This window comes from Podarcis melisellensis (assembly GCF_964234715.1).
Source record: "Podarcis melisellensis genome assembly, chromosome: 12".
Classification (NCBI taxonomy): Eukaryota; Metazoa; Chordata; class Lepidosauria; order Squamata; family Lacertidae; genus Podarcis; species Podarcis melisellensis.
This window is the reverse complement of record NC_138544.1, coordinates 23,073,506-23,092,608: the sequence shown is the minus strand read 5'-3', so window position 1 is coordinate 23,092,608 and position 19,103 is coordinate 23,073,506. Positions and strand designations below refer to the sequence as shown.

Sequence of the window (19,103 nt, the reverse complement as noted above, 5' to 3'; positions counted from 1 at the left end):
TCAATGACTCTTTAGTCATGACTTGCTTGTTGCGCTGAGCTCAGAAAGACCTCTAAGCATAACTAATTCAGTCTACAGTGGTACCTCGGGTTAAGCACTTAATTCGTTCCAGAGGTCCGTACTTAACCTGAAGCACCACTTTTGCTAATGGGGCCTCCTACTGCTGTGCCGCCGCCAGAGCACGATTTCCGTTCTCATCCTGAAGCAAAGTTCTTAACCCGAGGTACTATTTCTGGGTTAGCGGAGTCTGTAACCTGAAGCGTATGTAACCTGAAGCATATGTAACCCAAGGTACCACTGTATATCTAAAGCAATGCTTCTCTAGGGAAACTTCAGTGATACTACCTATTGAAGCAAAAGGTGAGGCGGGGGACAATGAATGACACACTTACCCCTCTGTGCAATGCTGTTCTTCCCCATTTATCTTTGGCATCTACATTTGCTCCTTTATTAAGCAATGAATAGACACAATCTGTGTGCCCATTGAGAACAGACAACATCAGAGGAGTCCTGGAAGAGAAACAACAACAAAAAACCCATATATTCTATGTTAACAAGCTCACAAACCTGCTCACGTGGCAAGCTAGGCAACTGTGAAGAGAAACATTAGCAAATCCTAGTTTGACTCAGTCCATAGACTGGAAGGGCTGCTGCACATTTGAATGGAAACAGAGACAAATCTTCTTAAAAGGAGCATACCATATATTAAAGAGCAGGGGCAGGCAACCTAAGGCCCGGGGGCCAGATGCGGCCCAATCGCCTTCTATATCCGGCCCACAGACGGTCCGGGAATCATCATGTTTTTACATGAGTAGAATGTGGCCTTTTATTTAAAATGCGTCTCTGGGTTATTTGTGGGGCCTGCCTGGTGTTTTTACATGAGTAGAATGTGTGCTTTTATTTAAAATGCATCTCTGGGTTATTTGTGGGGCATAGGAATTGATTCATTTATTTATTTTTTCAAAATATAGTCCGGCCCACCACATGGTCTGAAGGACGGTGGACCAGCCCACAGCTGAGAAAGGTTGCTGACCCCTGTTAAAGAGAGTAGGATAGAGAAGCCAGGTCAAAATACAGTTGCGATGCACCTTTCACTATTGTGCAAGCCACAACCTGAAAAATGTATGCAATGTCTTAGCCCTTTGATCTTTATTTTATTTGCAGAATGATTTGAAGATCTGCCTTGTAATAAACTATTTCATGGGTTTTTAAATAATGAATGCTCTGCAATAATTCAGCACTGAGTTTCATAAAGGCCAGCTGGAGGTAATCGTTCAATACTGCATATCTTAATTTGAAAATAAACATTATCCAGAAGAAAACATGGCCACTGGGAATAATAAATTATTATGAAAATGATCAAATATATTTATTTACATTCTTTATCTGAATCTGTTTCCTCCAGACAAACCATGAACTATAAATCCAAGAACAAACTTTGGTTATAGCTTCGAGTTTGTCTGGAGTGAGACAAACCATGAGCCTGGGTTTGGATGAAACACTAAGCCAAACCGCATTGGCTTAGCTCAGAGAAGAACAACAGTAGCAGGGCCAGAAGAGGAGCAAATGGTGAAATCTCATCTCAGGTCCTGGTGCATTCATGCTAAGTCATGATTTCACTATGCAAATAGGTCCATGAAAGCCTAGTAAAAAAAAGTCTGAAAAGACCAAAAAGCAATTTAGGCATTAAAGAAAACCTCATTATTTGGTTCATAGTCTACTGAAATATTTACTGTATGTGTTCAAAGCAAATAAATATCAGGCAAATATGAGTATATTTCTTTTTAAAAATCAAATGGTCCTAAAGGATTTTTTAAAATGCTATTTTGATTTCATGCTCATGTCAGCCCAGCACTGTCAGCCCAGAACTAGCGAGCTCATTTTAAGAGAAAAATGCAATTTGAGACATACTGTCCATTTCCGTCTTGGATGTCGACAGCATTCTGTGGTTCTGCATTTCCTATCAATAACCGCAGACATTCCGAATGACCATTTGTAGCTGTAAAATATTAACAAAACATTAAAATCATTAAACATCAAATTATTTGAAAATTTTTAATTTCTGTTTTAAGACTGTCAGAAGGTATTACTGCATTAAAGCATAAAATACATTTTTGCCAGTGATGCAACCACATTGCATTTATCCTAAGGGTGAAATAATGCAAATTTTGGCTGACAAATCTGGATTAACTAAAGACCTTAGGCTTTAGTGGAGAGGGTAAGAGGGAATGGCTGAGATTCACATCACATAAGGGAGTAACGTGCAATTTATAGGATTTGTTTTGCCTGGGTGGGGATTATGTGATCAAGAGGATTGGGTATAAATCTTTAAAAATAAACTAAATAAAAAAATAGACTGAGGATCCCAAGTCACTCAGAAAGCACACACATTTTATCTGCTGGGCTGCTTCTTCATGTTATCCAATGCAAGGCTACCATCAAAGCCCAAACCTTAAGGGAGACCAGAAAATATAACCGCATACAATTCATTGCTCTGGGTGCCTGAATATTTTTGATAACTCAAAACCTCTGCAAAAACAAATGGACAAGGAAAGGAAGGAGACAGAAGCTCCTAAGCCAATGTAGTTAGAAATGTGGAGGCCTGGATTTACACCTCTAGTTATAAAATAGGGTCCAATAAAACCCAAATAAAATAACCAGAGTAAGATCAATATAACATATTCAAAGCAATTTTTGTAACTATCTGCTTTTTAGAAACAGCAGAATTAGATAATCTGTTCTCTATTTGTAAGGCCACTTGATTTTTAAAAATAATAATTAAGCGGGGGGGGGGATTTGTTAAACAAAATAAACGAATTTCTACCCTATTTATTACTTTTCTGCTATGATTTAAAAATGAAGTGCTAAAGGTCTTACCTGCAGCATGTATTGGTGTTCTCTTTACAACATAGTCTTTCACCAAAATAGATGCCCCCTGATTAATTAGTACATCGACACATTCAACGTGTCCTTTAAAAGCTGCAAGATCCAATGGCGTTCTACCATTATTGTTCCGGACATCAAGATCCAACAAAGATTGCACTAATACTTCCAGAGCTTGATGGTGTCCATGATAGGCCTGAGAAATGTTACAATTTTAGATAGATGGAGACATTACAGTGATAAAAATGAATCAGATTTGAGACAAAAATGTACACTTTACAAAGATGTCTATCAAATGTAGCCCAGGTTTTAGCAAGCGTAAATAATTATTGATGCATAAACGAACTCAAAGCACAAGTCAAAATTACATTAAATCACCCAATGCAAAGGTATGTTTATTTTCTAAAAGGTCAATAATCAATATTTGGTGAACTAAATACTTACAGCTAAGTGCAATGGACTAATTGGTGCCCTGTTGTCTGAATCATTCAGCATGTCTGTTCCAGATGTTTCCATTAGCTAAACAGAAAAATATACGCGATAAAAGTCAAATTATTTTTAAGTTGACATGCATACTTCAACAATGCATGGTTGTCTCAATCTAAATTCATTAACAGAGGGAAAATACCAATGTGAGGAATTTGTATTTTAAAATAAAAACATGCTTGTTGAGCTCTTGTAACAAAAACAAAGAGCTTACACTTAAACTTTTCATTTTTCCCACCCTGACATACTATAAAACACATTAGAAAGACTTGATGTTAACAAAGTTTTTTTTGTTTTTTTTTTTAAAGATCAGTTAATGGTTATAAGCCTCCAGGAAAAGACTGGGTGAGAAATGGAAGCATATGAGAAGGATGTTCCTTGGCCTGGTTCACATGTCACAGTAAGACAGGGTATGGTTTACTGTAACTGCATGATGAATATGCTGGCTCCTGGCGAGGAGCTGACACCTACTTTCCTGATTCCCCCAAGCTTTTTCAGTCACCAAAGGATGGCAAGCTAAGCCAAAGTTGGGCTCAGCATGTCATCCCAAGCCAGGATTGTGATAAACGTCTCTTCTCCCTAACCACGGCCTATAACCATCGGATGACCCTCTGCTACAAGGGGAATGCTTACCGTATTTTTCACTCTATAAGACGCACTTTTTCCCTCCTAAAAAGTAATGGGAAATGTGTGTGTGTGTTATGGAGTGAATGCAGGCTGCACGGCTATCCCAGAAGCCAGAACAGCGTGAGGGATCGCTGCACAGCGCTCCCTCTTGCTGTTCTAGCTTCTGGCTTAGCCGCACAAAGCCTCTTCAGGGCACAGGGAGCCTTCATCCCGCTGCCCTGAGGAGGCTTCGCATGGCTATTCCAGAAGCCAGAACAGCAAGAGGGAGCGCTGCGCAGTGCTCCCTCTTGCTGTTCTAGCTTCTGGCTTAGTCCCTCTGTTCCTTCCCCCTACCTCCTGCAAAAGCCTCCAAGAGCCATGCTCCCTTTAAAGAACGCATGGCTTTTGCGGGAGGTGGGGGAAGGAACAGAGGGCAGCCCCTCAGTCCTTTCCCCCACCTCCTGGAAAAGCCTGCAAGAGCCGCGCTCCTTTTAAAGAGCGCATGGCTTTTGCAGGAGGTGGGGGAAGGAACAGAGGGCAGCCCCTCAGTCCCTTCCCCCACCTCCCGGAAAAACTCGCAAGAGCCGCACTCCCTTTAAAAAGCCGCGCGGAGCTCTTTTCCTCAGGGAAAAGCCTGCAAGTGCAGCACACATGCTCCACGTGGCTCGTGAAAGGAAACGCTGAGCAGAGCCTGGGATGCATATAGGCTCTGCTCAGTGCTCCCTTTAAAGAATATTTTTTTCCTTGCATTCCCCCTCTAAAAACTAGGTGCGTCTTATGGTCAGGTGCCTCTTATGGAGCGAAAAATATGGTAATCATGACCCCAGCTTTGGACAAAACACTAAGCCAAATCTTGGCTTAGTTGCTGTGCCACAAAAAGCTAGAGGATCAAAGTTGCTGCAATATCCTCCCTGGGAGCTGCACAATCATGCTCTGCTATGGTTTGGCTTAGCATGATGTGTGAATGCAGCCTTTAAGGAATCAAGCTGAAGTAAAGAAGCAAGAAAACTACATCACGAAAACTGAGCTAAATGAGAAGCAAGCAGCAATTTGTGGTTTCTTTAACTTGCCTGCTTGTATCACCAGGATCACAGTAGACAACATAAAAGCTATCTGAACGTTACTAATTAGCTCCTGTGGAAAACAAACTAGAAGAACCATATGTTTTATTCTGAGTCATTCAACTTTTAGTTAAGTATCTGCTGAATTTCCAGTATAAATAGTGAAATGTCAAACAAAATTAGGCTATAAAGCATTCTGAATATTTGCAATAAATATTTTACAGCAAATGTCTTTATACTTACAACATCTAGAGGTGTTTCACTGGCAATCTGCAATGAAATCCACACTTTAGATAACAGTTGCTAAAAATGTGAATACAAAACTCCAAGTTTTTTATTATTCTTCAGAAAATTCATGGTTCTGAATTTAAGTTTATAAAACAGCAATTGTAATTCAAATATGTACATATCTTTGCAGATATGTATTACGCTTTGTATCCCAGGTTTGGTATGCAAATCATGCTTGGAACTATCTATAATATCCTCATTGTAGTTAAAGGCAACAATCCAAATAATTATGTTTGAAATGGACTTTACATATTGGCCAAGATTCAAAGAACAATGCTTGTTCTGGGCTTCTGTTTTTTAAACAGCATGCCACATGGCAATCACTTTTCAAAGTGTATGGAATATTCAAAAGCAGATTGTATAGTGGTACTGGGGTCTACAGTTCAAAGAAAAAGGAAAAAAATCATGTCAACATGCTTAATAAGTAATAAAATAATAGTTCCTCTTTAACCAAGCTTTTTGCTAATTGACACCTTTTTAATGTGGAAGAGGGGATTATTGGATTGTCTTTGTTTTTGTTATGTGATATACGTGCGTGTGTATGTGTATATATATATAATGTTGTGTACTACCTTGAGATATAGGGTGATATACAAATTTAATAAATGATAATAGAATAATAATTAAGGCTCCAGAGAAAGCTAAAAGTAGCTTTTCACTCTTGTTGTTCTCAAGGATAAGATAATAAATTTTTATTGTTCAGGATTATCTCTTTTTGTCTTTTAAAAAAACTGACCTACATGTACTTCCTAAGATTTCTCACACAATCTTTATTTACTGGTCAATGTCCTTCACAGTAAATTATCTTACCAATTCAAGGCATAAGCGATGACCATAAGCTGCAGAATAATGAACTGCATTGTATCCTTGCTTGTCTCGAATCCCTGGATTTGCATCATTTCTTAATAAATATTCCAGGCACCTGTACAAAATGAAATGGCATTTTAATCTTTAATCAATGTCTTCTTCCCTATACACGGATGATTCACTCATTCAATACATTTAGATACTGTTGCTTGTCATAAACAACACACTATAAAGCATTATATAACAAATGTATCATCATTATCATCATCATCATCATCAGTTCTTGAATTTGTACCCCAACCTTCCTTCACACAAAGCTCAGAATGGCAAAAAGATACACAAGCTAAAAACAAAAACAAAACAACATTTTAAATGCTTAAAACATTCTAAAAACAATTACAATTCAAAACATCTATAAATATTAAGCCCAGTCGTAAATTCCATACCAAGCCAACTAAAAGCAGTCCTCCCTTACAAAAGGGCAACATTGCACTGTCAAAAATGGTAGGAGACAAATGACTCAAAACAGTGGCAGAGGAAAGAGGCCCCAGGAAGGCATGGGCATGGAGGAGGAAGAAGTCAATGACCACAGACAGCTTATCAGAAATCTTTCCCCCCTGTGTCTATGACTTAGCTAAGGTAAAGGTAAAAGGACCCCTGACCATAAGGTCCAGTCATGACCGACTCTGGGCTTGCGGTGCTCATCTCGCTTTATTGGCCGAGGGAGCTTTCTGGGTCATGTGGCCAGCATGACTAAGCCGCTTCTGGCAAACCAGAGCAGCACACGTAAACACTGTTTACCTTCCTGCCGGAGTGGTACCTATTTATCTACTTGCACTTTGACATGCTATCGGTTGGCAGGAGCAGGGACCGAGCAACGGGAGCTCACCCCGTCGTGGGGATTCGAACTGCCAACCTTCTGATCGGCAAGTCCTAAGCTCTGTGGTTTAACCCACAGCGCCACCTGCGTCCCAAGACTTAGCTACTCACAAACAAAACAGATCAATATTTGTGGGAGAAAAGCAACTTGACTATCAGTCTTTACTAATCCCTTCTAACAACATACCCCCATTAAAAAGACAAACAAACAAAAACTGCACGGCAAATTTCATGCTACTAAGGGGTTTGAATATTAAGATTTCTAAATAGTACCATACTTACTTTCCATCAGTGTCTGATGCAGCTGCATAGTGCAATGGTGTACAACCCCTTTCGTCGAGGTCGTTGACACTTGCTCCAGAACCCACAAGGGCAAACAGGCACTGGTAATTACAATTGGCAGCAGCATAATGAAGTGGAGTTCTATGGCATAAGATATCGGATATGTTATTTGTAACAATATTTATACTGAAAATTTATCAATATGCCATGGTAAATTTTTATATTTCCAGTAAAGGGTAGAAATAAGTCTGAAACTTTGTACTTGATCAGTCTTGAAATTTACCAGTAAATATCAGAATACTTGGACATACCCCAAGAGCCTAATTACACTGCAGACAAGTAGATTTCAATGGTAAATGAGTGTCCATTTATATAAATATATAAAAGCAGATACAATACTAAGTGCAAGGGTGGAAGTGATCATTTCAGTGCTTTTCATAAACAAGGGAAAGAGCATGTAATTAGACACTGGTGGCAAGTAAACTATGCTTATTATTTAACATATCCTGCACATTCAAAAGGAGCATCATGTTTTACCTTCCAAATTTGTCTTTCTTATTGAAGTCTGCACCTGTGTTGAGCAGCAGATTTAGGCACTCCAAATTCCTGAAAGTTTTAGAACATGCTTCTCTTAGTCAGACTCTAAAAACATCCCCATGCAATGTCACCCACGATAAATCAGAATCTGTAGTTTTCTATGAAACTAGGCTAGGATCCAAAGGATTACAAAGTGTTCTGTATGTCTTTCAGCCATATTCCCTAGGATGGCACCTCCTTAAAAGCTCTCCACCCAACCACCAAGGAACCTTAGGGTGAGATGGCACAAGTGACTGAGACCAGAAGGCAAAATTGCTTGTGCATGGGCTTCTCGGAATTTTAGGCTCTTAGCCATTGTAAGGAATCTTTAAACCAAACAGCAATATCAAATAACTACCAATAAAATAATGCAATATATAGTGTTAACTTTTTTAAATCACAAGCAAATAAAGACCTGTAATCATCGAAGGGAAATAAAGGGTATTAGAGAAGGACCCAGATAAACTAGATCATTTAGGTTTGATTTTGTTTTACAATGCTTCAAAACCAGGAGTTCATGAAGAAGCACTTGTTCATAGCTACTTAAACCCATAATATTGTGATATTGTATTATTTTTTATTCTTTGATGGTATCCCTGAGAGTTCATGGAAGAGTGCATCCAGTACTTCAGACCTCATTAAGCATAGTGGGATGGATACTAGACAAACCCCTTATTGCTGTCCATAACATGTTAAACCTTCTTAAGCACAGAAAAATAATATTTTCCAAGTATTACACAGGCAGTACAGATCATCTGACAGACTAACTTTTCTGCTGCTGCTGAAAATCCTAAATTGTAAGAAGTTGCTAAAACTGTACATACCCTCCAGCTGCAGCAGCATGAAGACAGGTCCTGCCAAAATCATCTGGAGTATCTATGTCAAAGCCTACAAAAGAAAGGCATTATTCTGTGAAATCACCTATAAAATGCATCTCTCTGTCCAGTTTGGCAGAGTATGCTATGAAGCAAACTTCCTTATATAGTAACTGTAGCATGAATTGTTAAAGGTAAAGGTAAAGGTACCCCTGCCCATTCGGGCCAGTCTTGCCAGACTCTAGGGTTGTGCGCTCATCTCACTCTATAGGCCAGGAGCCAGTGCTGTCCGCAGACACTTCCAGGTCACGTGGCCAGCGTGACAAGCTGCATCTGGCGAGCCAGCGCAGCACACGGAACGCCGTTTACCTTCCTGCTGGTAAGCGATCCCTATTTATCTACTTGTACCCGGAGGTGCTTTCGAACTGCTAGGTTGGCAGGTGCTGGGACCGAACGACGGGAGCGCACCCCGCCACGGGGATTCGAACCGCCAACCATGCGATCGGCAAGTCCTAGGCGCTGAGGTTTTACCCACAGCGCCACCTGCGTCCCTATAGCATGAATTGTTACTTCTACACAATAAATTAATCCCCCAAAGATGTTCTGTTAATGTATGAAAAAGCTAGCTTTATCCCCACTTTTGTAGCATTGCTGTTGAGCCTTCTCAGACATAGTGTTAAACAATGTCTTAGAATTATGCACAAAAGCTTGAGGGTAACACATTTCTTGCTATCCTCTGGCACAGCTGCAATATATCAACTTTTTGCTTTTAAACAAATGTGCAGCTCCCTAATTATCCAAAAAAGCTAGGCTCAAGCCGTGGTTTATAATCCTGACTTGCTCATAAACCACAGTTTAAATTAAACACATTTTTCCTGAGTTTGGATGCAGCAGGGTGCTGTGGTTAGTTTAAAATCAGAAGCAAATCTTCCTTATAGCTGCACCAGAGGAGGTATGTGGGGAATGAGGAGCGCAAAACTCATTTGCATAACAGTAAACCTGGCCCACTGAAAACAGTTATGCCTTCAGATTCCTTCTGCTGCAAGTACTGCTTTACACGGAAAGTAAGATATCTGGGAATTATCACATTTCTAGCACAAGATGCCTAAAATAGAAAGACTGGATGTGCAAAAAAAAAAAAAGGGGGGGGGGAGAAAATCAAGCTTCCAAATCATATAGTGGTTGTCCATCACCAAGAGAGGTTCAGAGTAAAATAATATCAAATATTCAAAACCAGCCAAATGTCTACACCATAATGTGGGGGATATTGAATTTTGCACACTAAAGATGAAGGGAAAATATTTATTGGGAATTTCGATTCCAGTACATGCCAGAAGGGCACCTATGTTTCTGGAATAACTTCTCCATTAAAGAAAGAAAGGCAAAGTGAGAGTTCCATCATTCTAGAGGGTATAATCCTCCAGCAGCTTCCAGACCGATATGCAAGGAACTTAAGACTAGAGTCAGCAGATGTTGCTTTCTAACTATGACAATCCACAGACCAGAATATCTTACTGTTACCCACTGAACAGACCCTGAACTATGAAACTGTAATAAAGGCAGTCACTTGATTTTCACTGAATTATGCATCATGCTGCATATGAGGATGAGCAAGTTTTCTTCTGACCTTGCACTGCATTTCAGATGTTTAGTACAAGACGATAGGTAAAAAACTCTCGTGGGGAGGGGAGACGTAGCAACAAAAAAAATTTTAGTTGGCCAACAAGACCAGCTAAAATTAGTTGGCACCTGTTTAAGGTGGAACTCCCTATCAGGGCTGCAAAACCAAGAAACTTAAGTCAATTGATTTCAGTGGGCCTACTCTTGAGTGTGATTAATGCTGGATTTCAACTACTGAATTAAACCCCACACACAAGACATGTAGAGTAGAGGAACTGCATGAGGACAGAGATTGCTCACAATCCTCCAAACAATGGTTTGGAAAATCATCTAACTATAGGCACAGTCTATTTTAAATCACTTTTCACTACAGTGTGTGTTATCAAGATATGGAATAGCCACTATTCCTTAGTTTTATCTTCCTTAGTTAGTTAAGAGTTTATATCCCACGCTTCGGAGTTTATACGCGTAGTGGTTCAAAAGAGTATTAAAATAGAAAAAAACACTGAAAATGGGTTTTCCTTTTAGCGATTAACTATTGCTTTTGTTTGTTAAAATAGAAGCATTCATGTTATCAGCAAAAATAGATCTTTACTGAACTTTTATTACATGCGTACCCCTCAGAAACTTAATTTTAAAAATACTGTACCATCACCAAGAATAGTCCTTGATCTGCTGACGGCTCTAGTTATATAATAAAAATTGTAGCTTCCAACTCCAAAACAATAACTCTGTTATGCCTATCAGGGAATGTGAAGAGACTTGGAAGAGTAATACTGTACACTCATTCTACAAACAGTTATAATTTTCTACTAAAAACAGAGGCTGCACCAACATCAATGACCAAAAAATATCTAACAGGTTCTGTGTAACCAGTAAAAATATGTATCTGACTGAAGGCTTCAGAACGATGGAGTACATTACCTCACAATAAAACTACTCAGTATGTATTCACAGGACTACACAACATTTGCTCTGTTTTCTTTTTATTAAGACCTACCATATTTCTCCAAGATATTGGATTTCAAAATGAGTGATATGGACAACTGTATAGAACTGCAACTGTTTCATAGCTATAGCAGACTCAAAAGTAACAACATACATATAATGTAGGCATTTCAGGGTCAGGGGAACATGCAACTATTCTAATCTACAAATCTAAACAACATATAGCTATTTATCATTGAAAATTAAAGTTCCTCAATTCAACCTGGTTTCACCCCAAAGGAAACATTTCTCTGTGTCATTGAATTCACCCCACCACAAGAAAATATGGGATACACTAATGTATCAATTAATGAAAAGAAACAATCGCATATAAAGGATGTAATTTTTTCAGAGGTTTAATGCATAAATTATCATCAGTGCTTTTTTTCTAAATCAAAGGGTGCTGGAAGGCACCTCAATCAGAAGACACACTCCTGAGCCCAAAGAGGATATCTATGGGCTTGGAGGGGGGTGGGGTTCTCCTCATGAGCCAGAGGAAGCCTTGGTCAGGCTCCATTCATGAGGCTACCTCAACTGCCTTTGCCCAGGCGTGGGTTGGGAGGAAGAGGTGGTTCACCCACCTACCCATGCGAAGGCAGCTGATGCACAGGCAGGTAATTTCTTTAAACTGCTCCGCTGAGCTGCGTGTGACTGCTGGTGCCGTAGCTGAGCAGCTTGTGTGAGCCAGAGTAGCATGAGGGCTTGCCCAGCTGAGGAGAGGTTTAACTGACTAATACAGAGCACAGAAATCACTTGGGCAATCATTCAAAAAATAAAAGGTAAGGTAAAGGACCCCTGGATGGTTAAGTCCAGTCAAAGGAGCTCAGCCCGTCGCCTGGATTCAAACTGTCAACCTACCGATCGGCAAGTCCAAGAGGGCTTGAATGCAAGCCCCCATATATCTGGGTGCAGGACAAGACTGAAAAAGATTGCATACTGCATTCTGTCTCCTAACTAAAACAAAGCAGATTTCTACCGCTGGACATTTTATGAGTAAACAGTGAGTGTTCACACCTTTTACATTTAAACTCATCTATGAAGCACCTGAAAAATTCAAGAGCTGGAATTTGTTATAGCCTGAAAAGTATTAATGAGATTCTCTACAATTAATTGCAGATGTATTACAGTACTTTTTGGTGCTTCAGCATACAAAAATGAACTTCATGGCTGAGTGAGAACTTGAACCAAAACCTTGCTACTATGAATCCACCCCTTGAACCCCTTGAACCCTTATATTGTCAATTAAAATGTCAAACAACCAAAGGTTAACAGGAAAAGGGTTTAAAATTATTTTGAAGTGCCTACCTGAAGAAAGCAGCTTTCTGCAACAGTCTGAGAATCCACTTAATGCTGCCAAATGGAGAGGAAACATTCCATGTATACCCCGCCTAAGATACACCATAATCAGACATCACAGTCTCATTACAATAGAAATAACCCAAGATGTCATGCCAAACTCCTTGTATATAAGGTAGCATTTAACTGCCCTTGTTAAAATAATTAAAGAAAGTAACTAATACATTTAAATGAAACAGTTCAGTCTAAATGCAGAGCATTCATTCAGAACGAGAGCCAAATAAAAAATTGAGCCTTATCTATTTTTACATTAGAAATACAGAGGCTGTCTTACTTTAAGCAGCATACACAAAGCAACATGCACCATTTTAAAAAGTCTGAACAAATTACAGAAATTTTATTAAGACCTTTATGCAAACTCTTCTCCACAGATGTTTACTGTTCTGTAAACAGTGTAATATTGCTCAAATTCTGTATTAATTATTTGTATAATATTGAGTGAGGTTTTATAGAGGCAATTTGACCGATTTTCGACTATATACATTATATGGGATAAATTGTATCTCTAGCGCATGTTCTAAAAAGGGACAATACTACTACACTAAGACGTATCATTAGAATTAACTTCTCTCTCTTTCTCTTTCTCTCTCTCTCACACACCCCACCCCACCCCAATATGACCTTTTAAATTGATATATATATCATTTTGATGTATTATAAGTGTTTCTTACTTTGCAGTGTCAGCACCACTTGTAATTAATGTGTTGATGAGCAGTTCATGGCCATATCTGGCTGCTATGTGCAAAGGTGTATTTCCATTCTTATCTTCACAATCTATTTCAGCTCCTAAAAAGTAAATATAAAATAAAGCGTAACCATATATGCATGTGTGCTCAGCAGCATACAGGTCGTTAAACAAATAAATTCACATTTTAGATTATCATAAAACTCAGAAATTTTCAAAATGTCAAATTGAGTCCAAGGTGTCTGAAGATCCTGAAATGTAACTAAAGGCCACTTGCCATGTTAAGAACAGGCAGAAAGTGGAAGCACTAGATGTATGTGTTGGTGGTGGTGTTAAATTTGTATACCATACTATAATGGTTAAGTCCAGTCAAAGGTGACTATGGGCTATGGTGCTCATCTTGTTTTTCAGGCTGAGGGAGCTGGTGTTTGTCCACAGACAGCTTTCTGGGTCATGTGTCCAGGATGACTGAACTGCTACTGGTGCACGGAGGACCGTGACAAGCGCCAGAGCGCACGGAAATGCTGTTTACCTTCTACAGCAATGGTACCTGTCAGGGAACTGCCATCAGGGCCGGAGGGAGAGAGCGGGCTCCAGAGTGTTGCACCGGTTTACGCACGAGCAACCCCTAGAACCATTACAGTACCTATTTACCTACTCACACTCGTATGCTTTTGAACTGCTAGGTTGGCAGAAGCTGGGACAGAGTAATGGGTGTTCACCCGTTGTGTGGATTCGGACCACCGACCTTCCGATCGGAAAGCCCAAGAGGCTCAGTGGTTTAGACCACAGCACCAACCGCAGGTCTCAAAGCAGTTCACAGGATAAAATCATAACATAAAAACATGAAATACACAATCAAAATAAAAACAATACCCCCTCAATAACCAAGTAACTCCCCTTCCTTCCTGCTAATGCTGATACTGAGACTCCATGATATCCTTCAAAGCAAGTATCAGAAGACCTGTAGGTCACAGATCTTACTATAAGAGAAATCTGAATCATAGACTTGCGGAATAGGAAGGGACCCCAAGGGTTATCTATATAGTTGCCATGAGAAAAGCAGCACTATGTTTTTTTGTGTGTGTTTTTAAAGGAAAATGGAAGTGTCTATTTTTTGTGTTACTTTGTTTGATCCCAGGGCTGTGTGGGCTAATTTCAGAGTTCTAGAGAAATTTACTCTAAAAGCAAAGCTGTCAGTATAAAACGTAAAACACAGGTTAATAGTATGATAAAGACAACTAAAAGATGAGTGAGGGCAGGGCCCTCAGAGCAGATTTATTTGCTTGACCCAGGCACTGGCAAACCTGGAAAAAACAAGTGGTTGCCTCACCAGAGAGAATTCTCCCCCATCAGTTTTTAAGTGCTGTAGCACTAAATTAATGACTTTATATACCTGACTTTAACATTAGTGTTTTAAAATGCAGGATTAGTGTTATAAGCCTGTAAAAGAATCTAGACTTATAAAGGTGATGGAGCATACTGGAATTACAGGTTTTTAAATAAAGGAAAGAGTTTGCTATTGATTTAGTAACTTGAAGATTCCCGAAACAGAAACTTCAAATTTCTGAGATTCATATTTCAGCATACAAGGCAGACAGATGAAAAGGTTAAAGCTAGTAAATTAACTGATTTATTTACATTTGTCAAACCATATGCATCGCATGACAGTGACAGAAACATTAATATTTTAATATGTTTTCTTTTCTTTTACCATTCTGGATGATTGTTTGTGATCTTGAAAATCTTCCATGGATTGCTGTCATATGCAATGGTGTTTTTCCATCTTTACTCTGGGGAAAAAGAAGTCAACCCATGGCTACCAAGTCAATTGACAACATTAGATAGACAACTTCAGTGTTTTATTTTTGCTTCATTTATATTCCTTTCCTGCACTATTGTAACGTTGTGCTAAAGGCTTTTCAACATTATAGTTTTGTAAATATTTGCATTATAACTGCACACAACAACACAGTGAGGCCCACTCCGAACTATATGTTCAGGGCACTTGCTGTTTATACAATAATGACAGCAGACAATCTTTATCACCTAGCAAGGATGCCAGAATACTTAAAGCAAGCTTTTCAGGTACACCTAAGACACCCAAATCTGTTACACACAAATATTTCACCTGTGTCACCTGACACTTTGGTGTTGACCAGAAACCCACCAGCAATTCATTGCAAATCGGAAGCAATGCTCAACGGAACTATTCCATTCTGGAGGATACTGTATATTTTATATGCAACCATTCCCCTACAATCACATCTTAGAAGTAGGTCAACCTTAATGCATGAGGTAATTCCGATTTTTTGCTGAACTGCGACAAAGCATTTATAATCTGCAGCCATGATTAGCTATGCAAACATGAACAGAACGGTCAGAAAAAGAAATGTTTTCATACATTTAATATAGACAATGTGATAATAAAATACAAAGATAAAAATTCTGATTATTTAAAATACTGCATATATTAGCATTTCAAATGGTAAACCGCTTTGAGAGAATTGGCAGAAAGACAGCACATAAGCAAAGTTAAACACGTAAGTAAGTAAATAAGCAAGCAAACAAACTGGCATCCATCCCATTTTAATATTCAGAGAGTAATGTGTTTTTCTCTTCCCCATCTCAAGAGAATGGGGATTGGGAGACAATTGTGGAACAAAGAATGGTAAAATATATTGCCAGCACTCTTTAGTTTTGGCTTACATTTCTATGTATCTATTGATCATCATTACAAAGTAAAACACAGGCCATTTCAATGAATTAATTTGCGTTATATGTGTGGGGGAGTTTTCTTTATCTGAGCAATATGCTCAGATGCACATTTAAAAAAATGTTCAGCTTTGTCTAACATTATTTTTCATAACTTTCCAATAGTCAGTTGGAAGCTCTCTGAATTATTAAACTTTCTTCTTAGTCCTTTTTGTGTGACCTGTATGAGTGGTTCTCAAACATTTTGGATCAAGTACAAACCATATCTACTTTGGTTTCATTGAGTGAACCACAATTACATGGGTGATTCTGTGGACAACTTGATCAAGTAGGGGGATTCCTCAGAGCCCCTTGGGCAAAAAGTAGGTTTTAGAAAGTATCCTGGAAACCAATGAACCATAATCCTACAAGCTCTCCCACTTATTCACACAGTGAAATGCATTGAGCCATGCGTTTGTTGAATATTAACAGTGTGCATATTATATTATATTGCGTTTTAGGACGACGTGCATATTGATAATGCCAAGAAAATGTTCATAAATATTGTTACAGCATTTAAAATTCACCTTTCAGATCATTTTACCTTCATATTCACATCTGCGCCATTACAAACCAGAAGTTCTAAACACAATGCTCCATGGGTCGATGCAGCAGCGAAGTGTAAAGGTGTAAATCCCTTCTCATTCATTTGATTTACATTAGCACCAGAGTCTATCAGTTCATTTACTACAACATCTTGTCCATTGAAGCAAGCGACATGAAGAGGTGTATTTCCATATGCATTTGGTTCGTTCATCTGTAGGGGAAAATATTACGGGGGAGTCTTTCAAATGTTAAGTCCTTAGGCTACTTTAAGTCCATCACAATGATAATTTATATTCAGCAAATGTTATGAACAATATACTTGTTCAATAAAAATGACAATTATTCATTGAATCTGAATCAAGGTGGACCACAGTCCAGTACCAGAAAATGTACTTTACATACGAATAGTCACAAGTTTAATTCCAGTTAAAAGGACCTCAGATTTGCAGGACAGAGCAAGGTTGCAGCTAAGTGAAGCAGACCACACTAGGCTACATGAACAATGGTATATGACTCATTATAAACCTTCAGATTTTCAATTATTAGTTACAAGAGTTTAGCTCTAATTGACACGTGATTACCATTTCTTCCATCATAAAATATAATACAATCAGTAAATCTGTAAAGTACTCTTCCAGAGTTCTGATTATCCTAGGCAAGTTGTAAAACTATAAATATATGGATGCATACAAGGGTGAAACAATGCAGAAATTAAGATTATTTTGTCACCTTCCTAATCCCTTCCCTGCTGTGTTATTTCTCTTTCATAGGCTGCCTGTTTTATACTAAGATGATCTACAAGAAGGCAAGGCTTGTAATTAAAAAAAATAATTGTACAGTGGTACCTCGGGTTAAGTACTTACAGTGGTACCTCGGGTTAAGTACTTAATTCGTTCCAGAGGTCCGTTCTTAACCTGAAACTGTTCTTAACCTGAAGCACCACTTTAGCTAATGGGGCCTCCCGCTGCTGCCGTGCCGCCAGAGCACAATTTCTGTTCTCATCCTGAAGCAAAGTTCTTAACCCGAAGCACTTCTTCTGGGTTAACAGAGTCTGTAACCTGAAGCGTATGTAACCTGAAGCATATGTAACCCGAGGTACCACTGTAATTCGTTCCGGAGGTCCGTTCTTAACCTGAAGCACTACTTTAGCTAATGGGGCCTCCCGCTGCTGCCGCAGCCCAATTTCTGTTCTCATCCTGAAGCAAAGTTCTTAACCCGAGGTACTATTTCTGGGTTAGCAGGGTCTGTAACCTGAAGCGTATGTAACCCGAGGAACCACTGTATAAAGAACACTAGCTATTCCAGAAACATCCTTTTAGAACAGACTAGATATTATACCAGTACATACTACATACAATTCCGCAAAAACTGTATTCATGTCTTAACAATGTACAATATAACGAGAAACAATTTAGAGTCATCTCTTACTCACATCAACTCCAAGATCCAGAAGATACTTGACTACACTAATCATTCCACTGGAAGCTGCAGCATGTAGTGGTGTGTATGATTTTTTATCTTTACACGTAACTTCAGCACCATTGGCTACTAGCAGTTTTACTACATCAATATGACCTGAAAAAAATGAATAATTATATCATTTATTTTACTGCAAGCTTTTAAGTGGGGCAGAGTTAAGGTTACATGTTTGAGATTATTGTGGTGTTATGATGACTGATAATAGATGAACACATTCAAGGTTGCCCTTCTTTTTAACAGTGAGTTGCGGGTCTTATTCATTAAATTTTAAAAGTGAAATCCAGTCCTTTTGATCTACCAGACCCATCAGCTGTAAGTGAAGGGGGGCAGCGGCATTTTTTTCTTGTTCTCCTTTTTGCAGCTCCCTTGCTCCCAAGTAGCTTGGTTCAACAGAAAGAGTGTACAGGCCCGGAGACCGATGGTGCGGTTTGGATTTAATCAGAACAATAAGTGCTTCACTGTGGTAAACCAAAGGAAGGACCACTGGTGCAACGAGCACTGATCCCTGCACACACCAGCCACAATTAGAAGGTTGCAATTGCCACACCACTTTTGATTGTTAGCCATCCCTTGTGACTTGGATGCCATCCACTTAGTATACACTGCCTTGATTTGCTTTGAGACACCCTGTCTGCATTTTGTGAGAAGTCCAAGTGTGGCTGCCTTCAGAAGGGGCAAGACCACACCACTAAAAGCAACATATTAATGTTGCAGATACCTTTGCCATTTTAAGTCCTGTGGTGATCTAATACAACTCAGGCTGCCCCAGGAAAACTTACCCGTGTCTTTTGCTGTGGGCTCACTGTTCAGCCTAGGCCTTTGTGAATATTGATGTTCACTGATAAATTATTCCTATAACTGGATCCACATTGCACCCAGAGATGGTTCAGCTTTTTCATATCTCCCTAGAAGTCTGCTCCATGCTGCTATTCTCCAGACATCATACCAATGTGGTAAGTTCACTTCTTTCTGATTTTTTGCTAGATCCCTTCC

At 39.1% G+C, this 19,103-nt stretch overlaps 1 protein-coding gene across 3 annotated transcripts in view; it reads right to left on the bottom strand.

Annotated features, from left to right (window-relative positions):
* ANKRD28 (ankyrin repeat domain 28) overlaps nt 1-19,103 on the bottom strand; it is a gene marked incomplete at its 3' end in the record, with an annotated part of 89,835 nt that overhangs the window by 8,848 nt on the left and 61,884 nt on the right. For 2 of the 3 annotated variants that reach the window (XM_081883174.1, XM_081883173.1), the window contains exons 7-20: nt 18,064-18,206; nt 16,630-16,842; nt 15,046-15,124; nt 13,318-13,432; nt 12,596-12,678; nt 8,693-8,756; nt 7,830-7,898; nt 7,293-7,433; nt 6,135-6,246; nt 5,280-5,306; nt 3,328-3,402; nt 2,878-3,079; nt 1,912-1,999; nt 393-510 (exon numbers count right to left, since the gene is read on the bottom strand). In XM_081883174.1, coding sequence (XP_081739300.1) covers nt 393-510; nt 1,912-1,999; nt 2,878-3,079; nt 3,328-3,402; nt 5,280-5,306; nt 6,135-6,246; nt 7,293-7,433; nt 7,830-7,898; nt 8,693-8,756; nt 12,596-12,678; nt 13,318-13,432; nt 15,046-15,124; nt 16,630-16,842; nt 18,064-18,206 — 1,529 coding nt within the window. Of the gene's footprint in view, nt 1-392; nt 511-1,911; nt 2,000-2,877; nt 3,080-3,327; nt 3,403-5,279; nt 5,307-6,134; nt 6,247-7,292; nt 7,434-7,829; nt 7,899-8,692; nt 8,757-12,595; nt 12,679-13,313; nt 13,433-15,045; nt 15,125-16,629; nt 16,843-18,063; nt 18,207-19,103 lie in introns of those variants that run through there. The other variant, XM_081883175.1, reaches the window with a different exon arrangement.